The sequence below is a fragment of the Carassius gibelio genome, chromosome A16, assembly GCF_023724105.1.
Source record: "Carassius gibelio isolate Cgi1373 ecotype wild population from Czech Republic chromosome A16, carGib1.2-hapl.c, whole genome shotgun sequence".
In the NCBI taxonomy this organism is placed as follows: Eukaryota; Metazoa; Chordata; class Actinopteri; order Cypriniformes; family Cyprinidae; genus Carassius; species Carassius gibelio.
The window spans coordinates 22,878,221-22,897,639 of record NC_068386.1 but is presented as its reverse complement, the minus strand read 5'-3'; the positions used below and the strand labels follow the sequence as shown (position 1 = coordinate 22,897,639).

Sequence of the window (19,419 nt, the reverse complement as noted above, 5' to 3'; positions counted from 1 at the left end):
TTCTAAGTTGCAAACTTTGAGCAAAACTTTGAGCAGTTCTATCGTTCTTGTGTGGAGAACTTGCAGCTTTTCCCTCCCTGAGAGATACTTTAAATACTTTGCACATGACAAGGTGTTTGCCAGGATGCTGTCAGATATAAGAGAACTTGAAGAAGAGAAATGGAATAATCACTTCAACTGGCCAGGTGGTGCGGGCAACAGTCCAATGTATTGCTGGGGACAATTTGAGCTCCCACTGTATTGGTGGCTTTACTGAAAATTTCAGTACTGCCAGTCACTGCTGCAGGTACTGCACTGTGCCTGCAAAAGAAATGGACAATGTGACAGACCGGTTTCCTGTAAGAACAGTTGAAACCTACAAGGAGGCAGTGCAAAAACTAAAGGAAACTGAGGCAGCAAATATCATGGGACTCAAGTTTGACTCTGTTTTCAACTCCCTTGATTATTTCCATGTATGCCAGCCGGGGCTTCCACCATGCATAGGCCATGACCTATTTGAAGGTGTGGTTGCCTACGACCTTACCCTTTACATAAGATACTTTGTAAAGTAAAAAAAATGGTTCACATACACACAGCTGAACAGACGAATCGCACAATTCAGGTATGAGGGTTCTGATGCTGGTTCTGCTCCTTCTGAAGTAAATGGAAGTGGTACTAAGATTGGTGGACAGGCAGCTGAAAACTGGTGTCTTTTGAGACTTTTACCAGTGATCGTTGGTGATAAAATCTCAGATACTAAGGATCCGGTGTGGCAGCTACTGATCTTGCTGAAAGAGCTTGTTGAGTTACTCTGTGCTCCCAAGATATCTGTCCCCCAAGTTAGTTTCCTGAACGTTCCGATTCAAGATTATCTTGAAACCAGGAAAGAACTTTTTCCCACAGAAAAACTCAAACCAAAACATCACTACCTTGTCCACTATCCCTCTTTGATCATAAAACTTGGTCCACTCATAAGGTTGTGGACAATGAGGTTTGAGAGCAAACACTCGTACTTCAAAAGATGCATAAGGACACAAAACTTCAAAAAATTTTGTCAGACACTTGCAAACAACCATCAGCTGCTTCAGTCATATCTGAACTCCAGCTCTTTCTTTGCTGCAACTTTGCAAGTCAAAAACTCATCTCCTTACCACACTGAGTTGTACAGCGACAATGTGCGTAATGCAGTTGAGGCAAGCTCGCTCCCAAGTCCTGAGTTGGTGTCCACAGAAGTGGAGTGGAGGGGTACCCTGTATAGGAAGGGCTCCTTTCTATGCATTCGGAATGATGACTCACTAGAATTTGGACAAATTGAGCTCATTCTGATGAAGGAAAACAAGTATGTGTACTTCCTGGTGACAGCACACACCTCATCCTATCTGGCAGAGTATGGGCTCTATAATGTTGGACAAGCAGCTAGACAAATGGTTTGCATTAATGCTGAGCAGTGTTTGGACTTTTATCCACTAGCTGCATATTCTCTGCGTGGAATGAAAGTCATCTCACTTAAACACGGTGTTCTCGATCAGTAACTAACTGACTTAAGCTGGGATAGCTTAATAGTTAGGTGAGGGAATCTTTGGATATCTCACACAATATGATTCAACTTGGATTCTTGGGGTCAAGTGTATTCTAAACAAATATTTGATTCTAAATGGCTATTTTGACCTACATCCAATTTAACAGGTAGACAGTTTAATAAGCGTCAAAGAAAAATATGTAATCAATAAATAGCAAGGTATGTGGAAACAACTGTATTTGTGAACTGATATTAAAAAAACAAGACACATTCAGGGTTGGCTTGGGGATGCATAGGTTGTTTGCTACTTGTTAAAGTTAATTTGTCACTGGGTATAGCGAACAATGCGAGTCCTCGCGTATTACAGCATCTCCCTCCCCAGGGGATTTAAAATTCCAACGCATGTCCACCATTGACTTTATCTTAGCTAATTTTCCTCCTCTACTCTGCCAGCTTGCAGCCCCGCAACCGCTTTGACTACACACTGTACTTGCCAAATAGGTCTGTCTAACTACGGCAGAAACAGGCCTGGCGACATTGAGCCATCTGTGAGATGTAGCGATCTGAATGGTTTATAGTTCTTTGGTCAGGACGACTTTGAAACCAACATTTATTACATGACTAAAAAACCTGAAAAAATATGAATCAATCTTTTGAAATATGTGGCCTCCCTTATTAGTTGACACTGTAGTTTGCCAGTAAATGGTCATTAGACATCACATATTATCTTTTCGCTTTCTCAATGTTGATGGTAAATTGACTGCATTTTCAGAAGGCATATATAGCTATGTAACAGATATGCAGGTCAGCGATTCATGGGTTAAATTCTGTTTTGTAAATTCAGACTGTTGGTACTAAATACCAGCCTGGCTGGACTTAAATTACTTTACGATACCCATGCGAGCCTCAAAGGATACCTGAAACCAAATTCCTTAACATACACACACACACACACACACAAAAGAAACCTTTCTTTTTGTTCCTTACTTTTGTAAGTCCTTTATTAAATATGTATTTTATATGTTTGTGTATTGCATAAAATGGTTAATCCTGGGTAAATGGTTAAAGTGCTGACTTATAAGTGGAAATGCTTGATTTCAATCTTATACTTTCTCAAAAAGAAATGTTCTGCAACCCCCACACTCCTTGGTAGCTCGTAAAATTTTACGAGCTCACAGGACCACAGGACAGGAAACCTAATCCTTACAAAAGAATGATAGAATGTACTCAAATGTAGTCTTAATGTGTATAGTATTGTTTTTGCGGTACATTAGAGGTTTCCCATATAAATTGGGAATATCTGCAGTGTTATCATGTGTTAAACAAATCTTTAAATGTGTAATTCGATCTAAAAATTAGATCTTTGGTCATTTATATATTATGTCTAGTCTTGTTCTAATCGTCATGCTTTGACAGACCCACTTATCTAAAGCAAAGTAATGAAAAATGTATTTAATCTGGAATAATGAACTTGTTTTAATATTCCTGATGAAATCGGACAGGCCCTAAATCATCAGGGGGTTGTCTCAACCGAGACAAAGGAACTTTCCCTCCGCTTCAGATCGCGGACATTCATTGGATGCTCCCTCGAAAATGGGCGTGAACTATTTCAAGCTATAAGAATTGACCAAACAAGGTCCACCTCCTCTTTTTGCTTCTTCCTCTTCCCCGTTCTCGGATACGCTGCTCTCCAACGTTGTTTCCGCGCGGCCATAGGCCGCGCTCACAGCGCGAACCCCCTCAGCACAGGGGCTGAGAGAAAAAGCCATTTTAATGGCTCCTTTGGAAGCTTTCGTTTCGTTCGTTTTCTTTTCTTTTCTTTACTAAGTTTATTAAACTATTCGCCTCTCCACGCAAGGAAGACGAATTCTGGAACAATGTTTGTTGAACCTTTCAAATACCGCGCGAGGACAGAACAAAGGACCACGTGCTCCACGCTCACGCCAAGCGCAGCGTGCACGCGCGTCACATGGCCTCCGTTTCATGGCACATGGCTGTTTCAACGGGAACAGTGCGTAAAGCTCACAAGCTCGACGCCGATCTCACGCCACTCACATGGGACACCTTTTGCAAGTATCACTTTCTCTATGGAGATTTAAATGCTGCTTTAAAGTGTTGTTATGATCTGATTTGTTGTTGGCTTCTAAAAGTTACTGACTATGATTTTCATACCTGAGCTCCTTATGTGATCCCATTCTATTTTCTCTCTCTCTCTCTCTCTCTCTCTCTCTCTCTCTCTCTCTCTCTCTCTCTCTCTTTTATTTGGATTCGTTATGTATTGTATAAAGCTTACTGTTTGTATTGTCGTACGCATATTTACTCTGTGTGATTTGTAGTTTGATGTATTACTAGTTTAATTATTAAAAAACCATATACTGACGATTGGCCTGGACTCCACCCCACTCACATTACGAGTCACTGAAATGTTTTGGTCTTTAGCTACAAGCTCTAAATGTAGAAACTAAATTTATCATAAGGATAGGATAATATTTTCATGGCCAGAGAATACTTTTCCTTGAATTATAAGGCGTGATAACTTTATTGAAAATTGATAAGTCTACAGTGGTGTGCAGGACATACCACGGTTTGATCTGCAGTAATTTATAGTAAGAGATATCACAATAATTGATATGAAGAATGTAATATTGACATATTAATGAGTAAATTACAGTGCCCTGTGATTAGTATTGGTATTGGCAATTGAGCTATTTTTCATAATCAATAAAATTAAATGTAACTGTCATCTGAGATATATATTAATCAAATTCTTGATTAATTATTCAAATTCCCTATATATCATTTGAGTTAATTACTATGTAAAACTCATTGTTGTTACATTTTGGTGGAGATAACGCGGGCATTTCAAACTTCGTTTTGTGAGCAATCAATCTGTGTATATGGTTTTTAATAATTTCTGCACGTGCGCTATGAAATTATGTAACGTTACTGGTGAGATAAGTCGCAAGACGCGAACTCACTCAACTGACTGAGGCAAAAAGCTGGTCAGTCAGCGCTAGGTATTTGTAGAAACTTAACAGTATAGTCACTGTTATTTTTAATGAAAGTAAACTGCAGTATAATGTTAAAAGTATCCTGTTAAGAAAGACCAAAATCTTTTTACAGTGAGAACATTTTAATATGAATAATTAAAAGATGAAGAAATCTTTTATTAGTTGCAACATGTAAATCTGAACATGAGCGATGTTCCTCTGATTCAGTAAAAAGGCCTTGTTATTAAATATCGTTATTGAATTCGTGGTAAACCACATGATATTCAAAAAAATAAACGATAAAAACTCCTGGTCTAAAATTGGCTTAGCTACCCGATTTTAAACCTAAAACATTTAAATCATAAGTGCTATTTTGATAAATGTTTATTGGAGTCAACAGTTGGAAAATTCCTGTTTTTTTTATTACAGTTGTGTTATGGAAGTGAACGGATCCTTCTTCAACCTATGTTAATATAGCACCTCAGAGATTAAAACCTTTGGTTTGTTACTTGTGATTTTTGATGCAGAAAATCAGCCTGACAAACGATCAGATAATTTCTAAATCATATTGAAATTGTAATTCTTCTATCTAACACCAGAGGGAACGTGTGGGTTAGAAATTTCAGGGTACACCCTGCTTTCTGATTCCAGCTTGCATGAGTGCAAAGCTGCCAACCTGTGGCCATTTCAGATAATGCGCTCTGATTGCTAATTTATAATCCCCTGTGATGTATATTTGAATTGGATGTCTAAATTCTCGATAATTATTTGCATTTACAGCTTTGCTCGTGCGAATATTATTACAGGGAAACAAAAGAATGTTCCCTGCCTTTGACTGTTTACATTTACTTTGAGTTTGGTTCAAACATGATTTGAATTAAAATGTAATTGTTAATAGTGGAAATCTAGATGTGTCAGGTCAACCACTGATTGACCCACTTAGAAGGTAAGCCATCTAGTGGCAGTCTCCTGTTAAATCGACTAACATACCTCTGTCTTTTCCATTCTGTTTTGAAGTGCATGCCCACTTCTACCCTTTTTAATTAATCTCACCCTGTTTGATTAATTTCATGATCATTAATGATAACTTACAAGCTATCAATGGTTATTATAGGATATTATTCAGATTTTCCTTTTTAATTCATACAGGCTTATTTTAAATTTTGATTTAAACCAGTTTTGAATTTTTAATTTGAATTAAGTTTTCTGCTCAGCAGGTTAAAGACAGAGAAGCAGTACTTTCCCCCCCTTGCGGTGAAAACCAGCTACTCCTTCTCCCTTGTTTCATTACTGTTTTTTAATTTGATGTTTATTATTTTGCTTCTCTCTTTTGACTTAGGTTATTTTGATAATTACCATTATTATCATAAATTCCTTTGTTTTGTTTTATCATGATTAGGTAAAGCTGTTACCTTTCCTCTCTACATATAGTTACTCAATTGATGTTAAACAAACCAAACCTTAATTAACTTTAAGTTTCCTTTGTTCATCCTTTGTGTATTTGATTGTAGAACTCCCTTGGTGATTGGACAGTCATCTCAGGTTTCCAGTGAGCAAGGCTGCCCGATCGGTGTTACCGATACTGGCTGCGAGTGAAACTCGGTCCCTCTTGTCTCAAGAGACATCAGCAATTTTCGCACTCCAAAGGTTGTGCTAAAAGTCACAAGCCGTGCTGTCCTGCGACACGCCAGAGTAACGGAGGACCGGGGACACTGCGGCTCAGTGTTTGGGGAGCACCGGGGAGGTTGACCAAGCCACTGGTTCCCACCTGAATGACTTCAATTCACCCAGGTGAACCCAATGTGATAAAACCCATCCACTTATTATAAACCACAGAATATTAGATATTCCCCCGGATATATTTTAAGTGTTTAACCCTTTTGCTTCTTTAAGCCACACCATATTTCTAGGTTTCCTACCCAGATAGCCCACTCACCTGTTGGCCCTATCTTAAAACCTAGCAGTAGGCTTAGGCCTCCTTATTCCCACTAACACATTGTGTTTCTATTGTTTTCATCTCATTTCAAGTGTTGTTTTTCACTTTGATCTTTTTCTACCCTCTGTTCTGTTGTGATTTCTTTCATTTCACATGGAGACAGTAACCTGGGAGCCACCAACGAAGTTAAATAGTAGAGCGACAACCAGCAGCCGGTGTCATCACACGACCCGCTAGGCTACTGCCTGTCAAATCTCCATTTCAGGTCCTTCGTTGACCCAAGTTAATTGGCTACTTAACTGTCTGACTGTTTGCATCAGTCAGCCCCAAAATTCTCATAAACGGCACAGCCCGTATGAATATAGCTCGTTAAACGTAGAACGAACTTGCATTGGTCTTTTTGTGTGTGTGTGCTGTGCTTCTCTCGCCGACAGAGAATCAGGATGTTCCAGGCATCCAGTCCAGCAGTCCACGGGGGCCACCTCTCGACATGGTTGAAAGCAGTGACGACCCCCTTCCTGCCCAAGGACGCCAGTAACCTGCAGCACCCAGAGCAACTAGACACCGAGCTAGATGAACTGATGGCACGCGATCCAAACCAAAGCGACTACTACAGAGAACTCGCCAGGATCTTCGGAAGCCCAGTTCCCATTCTCGTCGCCCAGGCACGGCTCAGTGAACGGAGCAACATCGCGGAGGAGGCCTGGAAGGACCAGGCCCCAACCCAGAGTCATCTTGATCAGCTTCTCCTCGAGACCCAGAACCAGCACAAGAAAGAGGACGACACAGATCCAGAGCTACAGAAAGGAGTTGAAAGACTTCACAATGCCCTGCAAGATCTTCGCCTCGACACGGATCAAAGAGAACAGCTGGAGAGAGAAGCCAGAAAAGACCTCACAAAAAAAAAAAAACTCCAGCAAGGCGACGCTCTCCTAAAAAGAGCAGAGACTGAATTGAAAGAAAGAGACTATAAAACCTGGGCCTGCAAAACACACTTGCAAGCGGCCCGAGCGAAATTCAACAAGCTCCAAGATGAACTTGACACTGTTCACACAGAACTGAGACAATCTCACAGATTACAGAGTGGCTGGATCGGAGAAACGCACACCACAAAATTTCTCCCGGGCCGCCACTCCAACCCTTTCAGCCAAGAACCCAGAGCTGGAAAAGGGGGTGTAATCTCCCTTCTAAGGAAATCACCAGCCAGCTTACAAGAACATCTGTCAACAACGGAGGGAAGAGAACCCTTCCAGAGAACGCATGTCACCAAACCCTGCACTGCTCACAGAGAACTTCACAAGCCAGCCAGAAGCATCTCTACATTCATTCCAGATCCTGCAGGAGGACATGATGTTCATGCTTCTTTACAAGCCATTGACTTTCATTTGCAAACTGTCGCCAACGTGACAGATGTGAACACATTGTACCTGTTAAAAATCACGGCCAGCCGTGATGTGCATTGCTTTCTGGATCGTCAACCAGAGACTGTCAAAGCGTACTACCAGCAACTGCTACAGACTTTGATTCTTGAATTCTCTGATCCAAACTCAGATCATGGGCTCCTTATTGCTATGGACCTCAAACAGGGCCGATTTGAAAACCCACAGACTTTCTGTAGTCAGCTACGAAACACCTACTTCGGAGCATGCAACGAACCAGGTATGGAACAGGATTTCAACTTAAAAACTCTGTTCCTCCCAAACCTACATGCCAGTTGGAGTTTTCATCTCAGAGTCCCAGCGTGTCCCCGTAACAGAACTACACAAGAGTTACGGAACTTAGCCCACAAAGCTTGCACCAAGCAAAAGACTATTTGTGAAAAGACTGTGAAAAACCCCAACGTCTCTGTCTCTGAGCACTGCTTGGAGTTAACCCTAGATGGCGCTCTACAACACCACAGTCACAGACATCTTTACAGAGAGTCAATACCATTCCAAGCCAGCAGAGGGCAACACAGTGCAGCCACGTCTGAGACAGCAGAGATCCTGAGGGTGCTGAAAGATCTTCTTCACATGAATACTCGCAAGGAAGATGAGCCAAGCACCCAGAACACTGCCCGAGCTCCACAGTCAACAGCTACAGCTAACTGAACGAGACAGCACAGGTCCTCACACCAGGTACCACAAACACAAGGTACCAGAAAATGCTGTTTTGACTACCTGCCTTCGCAGCGAGCTACACAAGACCGGTCCTCATCACCCACCGATCGTCCCACCTGCCCTAATGCCAACATTCCTGGGCAGCCCTGTCCAAAAGGGGGTGGGTCAAAAAGGAGTCAACAGGGAAGACCTGATCGACACAGGATTAAACCTGACGGTGATCTCATCTTACCTTTTCAAAAGACTCCAATTTGAAGCTAAGAGACAAGATCGAACTCTTACACCTCAAACTTATGAACTGAATGTACAGGTGTACAGACAGGATGACATCCAGTTTGAACAGGTTGTTTCCATTCACCTGACATTCGTTCCGATGAGTCTAATACATCCCATGTATGTCCCACCAGTGAACACTCATACATTGCTCATCGACAAAGACCTGCTAGAACACTTTGACCCTTTTCTGAACTTCAAACAGCTAAAAGACTTTGCTCAAGTGCGAGAACCTCTTTCTCTCCAGCCACACAGGTTGCTAGAGCCAGACTGTCAGGTCGCAGAGGTCATGGGAACTCCCACAGAGCCAGACGGTCAGGTCACAGAGGTCACGGGAACCCCAGCAGCCAGCCATGAGTACAACGCCCTAACAACAGGCCCAAGTTCAAGCCTCTGTACCTTAGTCAACAAACAGGGTACGGTGGTACCAGCTTACACCAAAGGGGTCGCTGTTCGGCTCAACCTGCAAGGTGGTCAAACCTTACACCACACGCTGGGTTTCTTCCAATCCTCACCTGAATGTGTGGAACTCGGACTCACACTTGCAAACAAGCATGTCAAACACCAACACCTGTTCCAGCAATGTGATAACATCACAAAAACACACAATGTGATCGTGTACTGGAAGAAGGTAAAAGGACACTCAAAGTTACCAAGTCTAGACGAGGACTTTAAAGATCACACTGACACCCTTGCCAAAACTGGCACACTAAACAACATTCTATGGTCACTCCCAACCCACCCACCCACATTCAAGGTTGAAGTGATTACACACAGCACAAGAACTTTACTAGCTAAACTGCCTACCTCAGAATCGCTTACGCAGGCTCCGTTGTCTACACAGACCAACATAGCGGACATGCGGGCTTCTGAAACCTTGATAATGACTTTGTTTTACCACCTCTCAGACCCCTCCATCCACCCTGGCAACCAGTCTACAGTCACTGACAACAAAAGCCCCAGACCACTGCATGATACACAAACCATGCTGCGTGCACAGAACAATATTGTGGGTTGTGCACCGTCTGACATCACAATGCCAGGGCGTGTAATGCCACGGAGCAAAAGGGGATACTGCCAATATATTTCCATGACGCAGCATGTGCTGCACCACGCAGCACCAGAGCCACTGACACAACACTGAGGCAAGCGTCATGCCAGCAGCAAGATGTGGCAAAACATGGGCGAGGGCGAGCTAAACCCAGTCGCCGCCCACGAAGCAAAGAGACTGTCCTGTCCAACCAAAGACAGGCCTTGTTTGTTTCTTTCTCCCCTTTCTCTCTCTCTCTCCCTATTATCTGTACCAGGATGCTGCTGTGGTTTGCCGTGCCGTGCTGTCAGCCAAAGAGAGGACAGCTGCCACCGAGAAAACCGCTGAGACTCCTGACTACCGATGACAGGGCACACTACCCCAGCACTGTAACCGAATACAGCTGTACAAGGTTCCGATGGAGAGAGGACTCCCTCACTCACACTGAGGCCGATGTCAAACACCTGTTCAGCCAATATGAGAAAGTGACGGTTACACAAATGGAGTTAGGTGGACACCACCACCGCTCCAAACAGCTCCCGGGAGCTTTGCTTAGAGCCGCTGCTGCTGCCGCCAGAATGTTTAACATTGTTATGTCCAGTGTCAATGCAGCGAACCAGACTGTAAACTCCTTGAAACCACTGTTTACTGTCTTCCAGAAGAACTTTACCCAGACTCAGCTGCCTACAGCGTTAACAACAGACATGCTGTGGGAGGTTAGCTCCTCCAAAGACAGCCTAACCACGAGTAAAACCCCACCATACATGATACCCTTAAGCCTTGTGTTAACTGTGCTGTCTTACACCATCACCATGCCAGCTGACCTGCTACGAATGCACCTGGCCAACTCTCTGGATAGCGCCTTCCTACGGCACGTAAACCCCAAACAGAGAGAAGTGAACGTGCTCCTGAACCAACTCATCAGCGAGTCAAACCAAGTCTACAGACCTAAAGACATTGTCAGTGTCAGGATGTGGAAGAGCAACACCCACACCAAAACACACATTCCAAATGTGGTGGCCTACCACGACAGCAACACACAGCTGTACCTGGCCCCAAACATGCACATGTGTACTTTAACCAAAGACATTCATTATCTCTGCCTTAGCAAACCCTTCCTCAGACACAACTCTGAAGGAATCTGCGAGCTGCAACCCTGGGTCAGCGATACGCGCTGCCCTGCCGAAGCCAAGCCTCGTACACAAGTCACAGAAACGCAAGCAGAGATTGTGGGTAACAGATGGCTCGTCAACACTCCTGTGCGCTCAGCTATGCTGACCTACGACCAGCATGACACCGCCACCCGTGCCAACCTGCTGGACCAAGTACTGAAAGGTACCACCCAACACATTGACATTACTCCTGTCGATACAGCCCTCCAAGCACTGTCTCGACAGCCCATTCTGAACCAGTCATCTGCGGTCCTAGCCTGGACTGCTGCCGACACTGCACGGTGCATCTCCACCGTCATTGGTCCCGCCCTGACTCTTGGCGTGACCTTCATCCTATACAGGATACTCAACGAGATGCAAACCTCTACAGCCAAACTCACGACAACTGTGGCTGGAGGTCTCCGATGGAATCCCCGGAAAAGGGAAGCAAAGTCAAAGACAATACCGAACCTCACCAAGCTGAATCCTCAGCTTCAGGAACCACCTGTCATCATGACCCACCTGCTGCATGACCATCACGATTCACCTGTCATCTGCCCATCCGGGATGATTGCCGTCCGATGATGTCCACACAGGGACTTCATCTGACGTAAAGGGGGAGATGTAACAGATATGCAGGTCAGCGATTCATGGGTTAAATTCTGTTTTGTAAATTCAGACTGTTGGTACTAAATACCAGCCTGGCTGGACTTAAATTACTTTACGATACCCATGCGAGCCTCAAAGGATACCTGAAACCAAATTCCTTAACATACACACACACACACACACACAAAAGAAACCTTTCTTTTTGTTCCTTACTTTTGTAAGTCCTTTATTAAATATGTATTTTATATGTTTGTGTATTGCATAAAATGGTTAATCCTGGGTAAATGGTTAAAGTGCTGACTTATAAGTGGAAATGCTTGATTTCAATCTTATACTTTCTCAAAAAGAAATGTTCTGCAACCCCCACACTCCTTGGTAGCTCGTAAAATTTTACGAGCTCACAGGACCACAGGACAGGAAACCTAATCCTTACAAAAGAATGATAGAATGTACTCAAATGTAGTCTTAATGTGTATAGTATTGTTTTTGCGGTACATTAGAGGTTTCCCATATAAATTGGGAATATCTGCAGTGTTATCATGTGTTAAACAAATCTTTAAATGTGTAATTCGATCTAAAAATTAGATCTTTGGTCATTTATATATTATGTCTAGTCTTGTTCTAATCGTCATGCTTTGACAGACCCACTTATCTAAAGCAAAGTAATGAAAAATGTATTTAATCTGGAATAATGAACTTGTTTTAATATTCCTGATGAAATCGGACAGGCCCTAAATCATCAGGGGGTTGTCTCAACCGAGACAAAGGAACTTTCCCTCCGCTTCAGATCGCGGACATTCATTGGATGCTCCCTCGAAAATGGGCGTGAACTATTTCAAGCTATAAGAATTGACCAAACAAGGTCCACCTCCTCTTTTTGCTTCTTCCTCTTCCCCGTTCTCGGATACGCTGCTCTCCAACGTTGTTTCCGCGCGGCCATAGGCCGCGCTCACAGCGCGAACCCCCTCAGCACAGGGGCTGAGAGAAAAAGCCATTTTAATGGCTCCTTTGGAAGCTTTCGTTTCGTTCGTTTTCTTTTCTTTTCTTTACTAAGTTTATTAAACTATTCGCCTCTCCACGCAAGGAAGACGAATTCTGGAACAATGTTTGTTGAACCTTTCAAATACCGCGCGAGGACAGAACAAAGGACCACGTGCTCCACGCTCACGCCAAGCGCAGCGTGCACGCGCGTCACATGGCCTCCGTTTCATGGCACATGGCTGTTTCAACGGGAACAGTGCGTAAAGCTCACAAGCTCGACGCCGATCTCACGCCACTCACATGGGACACCTTTTGCAAGTATCACTTTCTCTATGGAGATTTAAATGCTGCTTTAAAGTGTTGTTATGATCTGATTTGTTGTTGGCTTCTAAAAGTTACTGACTATGATTTTCATACCTGAGCTCCTTATGTGATCCCATTCTATTTTCTCTCTCTCTCTCTCTCTCTCTCTCTCTCTCTCTCTCTCTCTCTCTCTCTCTCTTTTATTTGGATTCGTTATGTATTGTATAAAGCTTACTGTTTGTATTGTCGTACGCATATTTACTCTGTGTGATTTGTAGTTTGATGTATTACTAGTTTAATTATTAAAAAACCATATACTGACGATTGGCCTGGACTCCACCCCACTCACATTACGAGTCACTGAAATGTTTTGGTCTTTAGCTACAAGCTCTAAATGTAGAAACTAAATTTATCATAAGGATAGGATAATATTTTCATGGCCAGAGAATACTTTTCCTTGAATTATAAGGCGTGATAACTTTATTGAAAATTGATAAGTCTACAGTGGTGTGCAGGACATACCACGGTTTGATCTGCAGTAATTTATAGTAAGAGATATCACAATAATTGATATGAAGAATGTAATATTGACATATTAATGAGTAAATTACAGTGCCCTGTGATTAGTATTGGTATTGGCAATTGAGCTATTTTTCATAATCAATAAAATTAAATGTAACTGTCATCTGAGATATATATTAATCAAATTCTTGATTAATTATTCAAATTCCCTATATATCATTTGAGTTAATTACTATGTAAAACTCATTGTTGTTACAGCTATTAAATCCAAAGTGCTTTACATCTTATGCCTCACACTCCCCCAAACACACGCTGACACAAACCATGCAAGGCGCCAACCTTCTCGTCAAGAGAAGTTAGGTGTTCAGTGTTTTGCGCAAAAACACTGCCACTGCCAACATGCTGCCAGGAGGAGCCAGATCAAAACAAGATCCTTTCAGATTACCAGAAGACAGTTTTACTTCATGAGCCACTGCCACCCAAGGTCACCCAATAAAAACTTTAACATTAAAACTATCTTCCTAATGAGCTCCCATTTACTGTCAAATAGAGCCAGAGATGTAAAAAGTACTCAAAAATTTTACTCAAGTGAAAGTAAAAGTATCTGGCTAGAATCTTACTTGAGTAAAAGTAAAAAAGTACTCGATTAAAATTGTACTCAAGTAAAAGTAAAAGCAAGAAAGAAAACTAGAGATTCTTGTTTAAGCTTTTAATCTCAAAAAACATTAAATGAAATGCATACAAGGTTTTATCCTGCTTTAGAACTGTTTGTATTTAATTATCAAACTATAAGACAGACAATCTAATGCCACTACACGCTACTCAAAGTTGTAAAACCTCAGATTTAACTTCAGTAGAAGCTGATTCTCAAAATTGTTAGTGTCAAGCCTAGCTCTTTTGGGGCTGAAAAGCAATCCTGCAGTGCTGAAAAGCCTCTCACAGGCAGCCGATGCGGGAAGAGGTGTATTAGTCTTGATAGAGAGGCTGCAAATAGCAGGAAACGTGAGCAGAGACTCCCTGGTGTCTGAAACACAGGCCAGATATCCATCCAACTCTTTGCTGGCTTCATGTGTTGTCGGTTTCAAAGAAGCGAAAAAATCTTCATCATCAGATGAACTGTTGGCCAATTCCTTCTTGTGGTCCAAAGGCTCCAGATGCACTCTGATGTAGTCCATGCCTACAATCACAGTGAGCAGACACAAAGAAAAGTTTGGTTGAGGGGCTTCTGACTGGGAACAAATTTTATGGATTTTGTCATAAACTACATTTACGTGCAGTCATCTACATCTAAAATCATGCAAATCCCTTATTTTAGCATAAAATCTAACTGCATTTCCAAACCACATATGATACATATGAGTTTTGTTTCAAGAAACACTGAGGGATAACTACAACCTGCTGCAAGAATACTTTACATCAATATTCATATTGAGATCACAGCCAAAGATGGGATATAACATTCCTAAAAAGTGCAAAAATAAATAAATAAAAGAATAATTTTGGTATGGCTCAAAGGTTGCCCAGATTAGAATTCGTCAAGTGTATGTTGCTTGCATTCATTTACCTCGTTTTATGATGGTTTCATCATTTGTCCAAGAGGTCCGAAATTTAGGGAGAAGGATGGCAGCTGCTATGATCTCAGGATCTTCAAACATATGCTTGAATCGTGTTTGGATTCCTTGTTGTAGGGCATCCACAAGTGGGTCACAGTACCTGAGAGAATGGTGGAGTCGCTGAAGTTTCAAGCTTAACTGATGGACACTAGGCAGCAGCCACCCCAGCTGTGTATTCGTTTCCGCTTGCAAGATGTCGAGTACTTTTGCAACTGGACGCATTGTGTTGGCCCACTCTGTCAAGAACAGCATTTCTGCTGGATTAAACCTACAGGAGAAATCAGCATAATCAAAGAGTATTAAACAACAACAACCCACATTTGTTTACATCGATAGAGGGGAAAAACACTTACATTGGAACCTCAAGAGAGGTGCATATATTCCGAAGTGCGCCTTCTCCTGCTTCTTTGCAAATTTGAAGAATTCTGTCAACAGCCATAAAAGTTGAATTCCACCGCGTTTGGTTGGGCCTTAAAAGCTGAAGCCGGCTTTCTGATTCAACAGCTTCAGCTGCTAGAGCCGATCGGCTGCTTTTATTCCATAAAGCTTGGCATTTGCCAAAGACAGATCTGTAGAGTTTCTTGTAGTGTTCATTTGAGAGAGCTTTTTGGGCATCAACGCTTGAGACTAGGTTAAGTAAGTGACAGGCACACTTTTGATGTTTTGGTAGCTGGAATTCGAAGCCATCGTCTTGGTCCAGGACTCGTGAGGCATCTTGGAATTCCACACCATCACTTCCCTCACCACAGCCTTCAGAATCAGTGTCATCACTTTCACACCTTCTTGCCTCAGTCTCGATATCATTGTTTTCCACACCAAAAACTCTGAAAGCCTTCAGAAAGTTGGAACCACTGTCTGTGGTTGTGCAAACAACCTTGTCACGTATTTCATACTCTGAGTGGATATCATTCATGGCACTGGCCAGTACCTCAAAAGTATGAGAGCCCATTAATCTTTTGCAGGCAAGTGCAGCGGAATGTCTTTCAAGACTTCCAGGGTTGATCCAGTGAGCAGTTACACCAATGAAGTTACATTCAACTTCACTCATGGCAGCAGTCACTTTCTGTTTCATGATCAGAGCAGCTTCAGCTATCTTGGAGCGTAAAGTAGGCCTTGTAATGACAGAAATGCCAGGCTGCAGTGTACTAATCAGCTCTTTAAATGATGGCAGATCAACAGTGCTGAAAGGATGAAGTCCTTGAATGATGTACCTTAATATAGCTTTGTTCACAGTGACTGGAGACACATGTTTGACTGGGAAAACTGAGTCAACTTTCAGTTGCTTACTGCTGGAAGCATGGGTGGAGGTCCCGATCTTTCTCTTCTGTGCTGTCAATTTAGAGTAGTTTTTGAGGTAATTTGGGTGCATTCTCTGTAAAAACAACAAATAAATATTTATATTGTATGCAATAAATGTAACAATTACACATACACTCTCTGATTACAGCATTAAAGGGTTAGTTCACCCAAAAATGAAAAGATGTCATTAATGACTCACCCTCATGTCATTCCAAGCCCGTAACACCTCCGTTCATCTTCGGAACACAGTTTAAGATATTTTAGATTTAGTCCGAGAGCTTTCTGTCCCTCCACTGAAAATGTATGTACGGTATACTGTCCATGTCCAGAAAGGTAATAAAAACATCATCAAAGTAGTCCATGTGACATCAGTGGGTTAGGTAGAATTATTTGAAGCATCGAAAATACATTTTGGTCCAAAAATAACAAAACCTACGACTTTATTCAGCATTGTAGCGTCACTGCGAAGTCGTGAACGCGGATTGACAACAGACCCGGAAGAGAATACAATGCCGAATAAAGTCGTAGGTTTTGTTATTTTTGGACCAAAATGTATTCGATGCTTCAAAAAATTCTAACTAACCCACTGATGTCACATGGACTACTTTGATGATGTTTTTATTACCTTTCTGGACATGGACAGTATACCGTACATACATTCTCAATGGAGGCACAGAAAGCTCTCGGACTAAATCTAAAATATCTTAAACTGTGTTCTGAAGATGAACGGAGGTCTTACGGGCTTGGAACGACATGAGGGCGAGTCATTAATGACATTATTTTCATTTTTGGGTGAACTAACCCTTTAATAAAACTGACATTTGCAGCCAATTGCACACTTTATAATGTTAAATACTTGATTTTAGAAATACAGTAGCATTTAGTGACAATCAAACATTAATTTTATTTCTGATTATATTGACAAAAACACAGGACTGTAAGGCTGACATGACAGGGTGAATTGATTTCATTACATTAGTTTTGATGGTAACACTTTTACAATAAGGTTCGTTAGTTAACTACATTAGTTAACATGAACTAATAATGAACTGCACGTAAACATGTTAATTTCAACATTTACTAATACTTTATATCTTGTTAACATTAGTTAATGCACTGTGAACTAACATGAACAAACAATGAACATCTGTATTTCTATTAACTAACGTTAACAAAGATTAACAGATACAGTAACAAATGTATTGCTCATGGTTATTTAATGTTAGTTAATACATGAACTAATCAACCTCATTGTAAAGTGTTACCGTTTTGACAATACAACATGTTTGGTAATTATTAAAAATAAAAATTTCTCGCTTGGTTTTCTTGTGTTTTGCATGAATTCAAACACAATGAGAGCACGGAATGATAATGATTATTCAAAGCTGCAATAGGCACCAAATTTCACGTGGACTTAACGTTACCATAGCAAATAATTTACAGACAATTACAAATGCATTTTAGCATTTTATTACGTGAGCCTTATATTGTCAATCGCATGCATTAGTGAAAATAGGCCTACTACACATAAAAAAAAGCGCCATCAACGTCAAAACATGCACACCCAAAAAAAAAAAAAAAAAAAAAACTATCAGTAAAACAAAATACTTAATGTACTTACCTCAATATGCTTCCTTAGGTTTGATGGCGAACTTTTGAAGGCCGATATTTCTTTATTAAGCGGGAGACAGAGGACACATTTCATCTTGAATGAATCTTTATTTACACCACTAAAAGAAAAGAATTCGCGAAGATACGGCCACGGGTGCTCTTGATCCTGTGGCTGATTTTGGACTGTGCTGCTCGCAGCTGCTGATGAATCACATACTTCCTCCATTTTCTTCCACTGATTGACTGTTATAATTTCTCTAATTTCCAGGTCAAGGTGCTGTGCATTGTGGTAATAGATGTGACATGACGTCACTTCCAAAGGACCAATGAACATGTCTGACCAATTTCATATAATGTGAAAACGATTTTCATAGGCAGAATAAATAACATTTAAATTAAACTGGGCATCAGCGCAATTCAATTGGTTTGGTAATAGCAAGGGAAAATAGAATGAAGTGATCTCCAAAAAATAAGTACTTTTTGACTGTAAATAAAATTGTAAGGAGTAAAAAGTACTTTTTTTTCTAAAAAAAATGTAATTAAGTAAAAGTAGAAGTATTGATTTTTAATTGTACTCAAGTAAAGTAAAAATCCCCAAAAATAATACTTAAGTACAGTAATCAAGTAAAATTACTTAAGTACTTTACACCTCTGAATAGAGCTGGGCGAAAAATTTAATTTTCATAAATAATGGTATATTCCACACTAAACGATTATATCTCAATATAACATACTAAAATAACTTTTAACATGGAGCCAATGATACATTTAGAAAATCAATTTTAATGTACTACAAGTAACAGAAACACGTTCTTCGTACAGATTATCACAATATAACATGCTTGTGTGGAGATTAAAAGTAAACGGGATTTGCAGTGCTGCCATTATTGTCTTCACAAGTTCTCCCGGATGCTTTTGCTTTGCGTGTTCATGCTGCTTCACGTATCCGTGCACAGCAGTTGTGCTGCATTGAAGCAATTTCCAGTTCACAGAGCCCACACAGCGATATGTGTTGAGTTTCAGTCTAAAATACTCCCAAATTTTAGACAGCCAGAGACTTGGTCTTATAGCTGCAGCTTGTTGTTAGTGAGAATCCGTACTTACACCAGATTGAGCGACACATCGACGTGCGTTATTTGAATCAATTTATTTTCCTAAACTATTACGTCAATGAATTGGCCCAGCCCTAGAATATATTGAATACATTGCCCAGCCCTGTCAAATGTTATGCTAAGTTGTTATGCTAATTACTGTCAGCTCACTTGACTAGCAGGCCATGTAGTCTTATTTACAGGACAAACACATACATGAGACTGAATGCTGTGTATGGAAGTTTGATATGTTTTTATCTTTTTCTGTAGTCATGGATGACCTGACCAGTTTCATAACAGCAGTTCTACCAGACTGTAGACTGCAACCTTTAATGAATGAACTTGAAAGTCTTGGTGTTAATACTGTAGAGAATTTAAATTTTGTGGAACCAGATGACCTTGGTGTCCTGAAG

At 41.2% G+C, this 19,419-nt stretch overlaps 1 protein-coding gene across 1 annotated transcript; it reads right to left on the bottom strand.

Annotated features, from left to right (window-relative positions):
• Window positions 1-14,210: 14,210 nt before the first annotated feature.
• On the bottom strand, window positions 14,211-15,463 carry LOC128030090 (uncharacterized). The gene is made up of 3 exons (XM_052617590.1): window positions 15,359-15,463; window positions 14,957-15,273; window positions 14,211-14,569 (listed from the first exon to the last, which is right to left on the bottom strand). The coding sequence occupies exons 1-3, from the start codon at window positions 15,442-15,444 to the stop codon at window positions 14,211-14,213; spliced, it is 762 nt and encodes a 253-aa protein (XP_052473550.1). The 5' UTR covers window positions 15,445-15,463.
• Window positions 15,464-19,419: the final 3,956 nt, after the last annotated feature.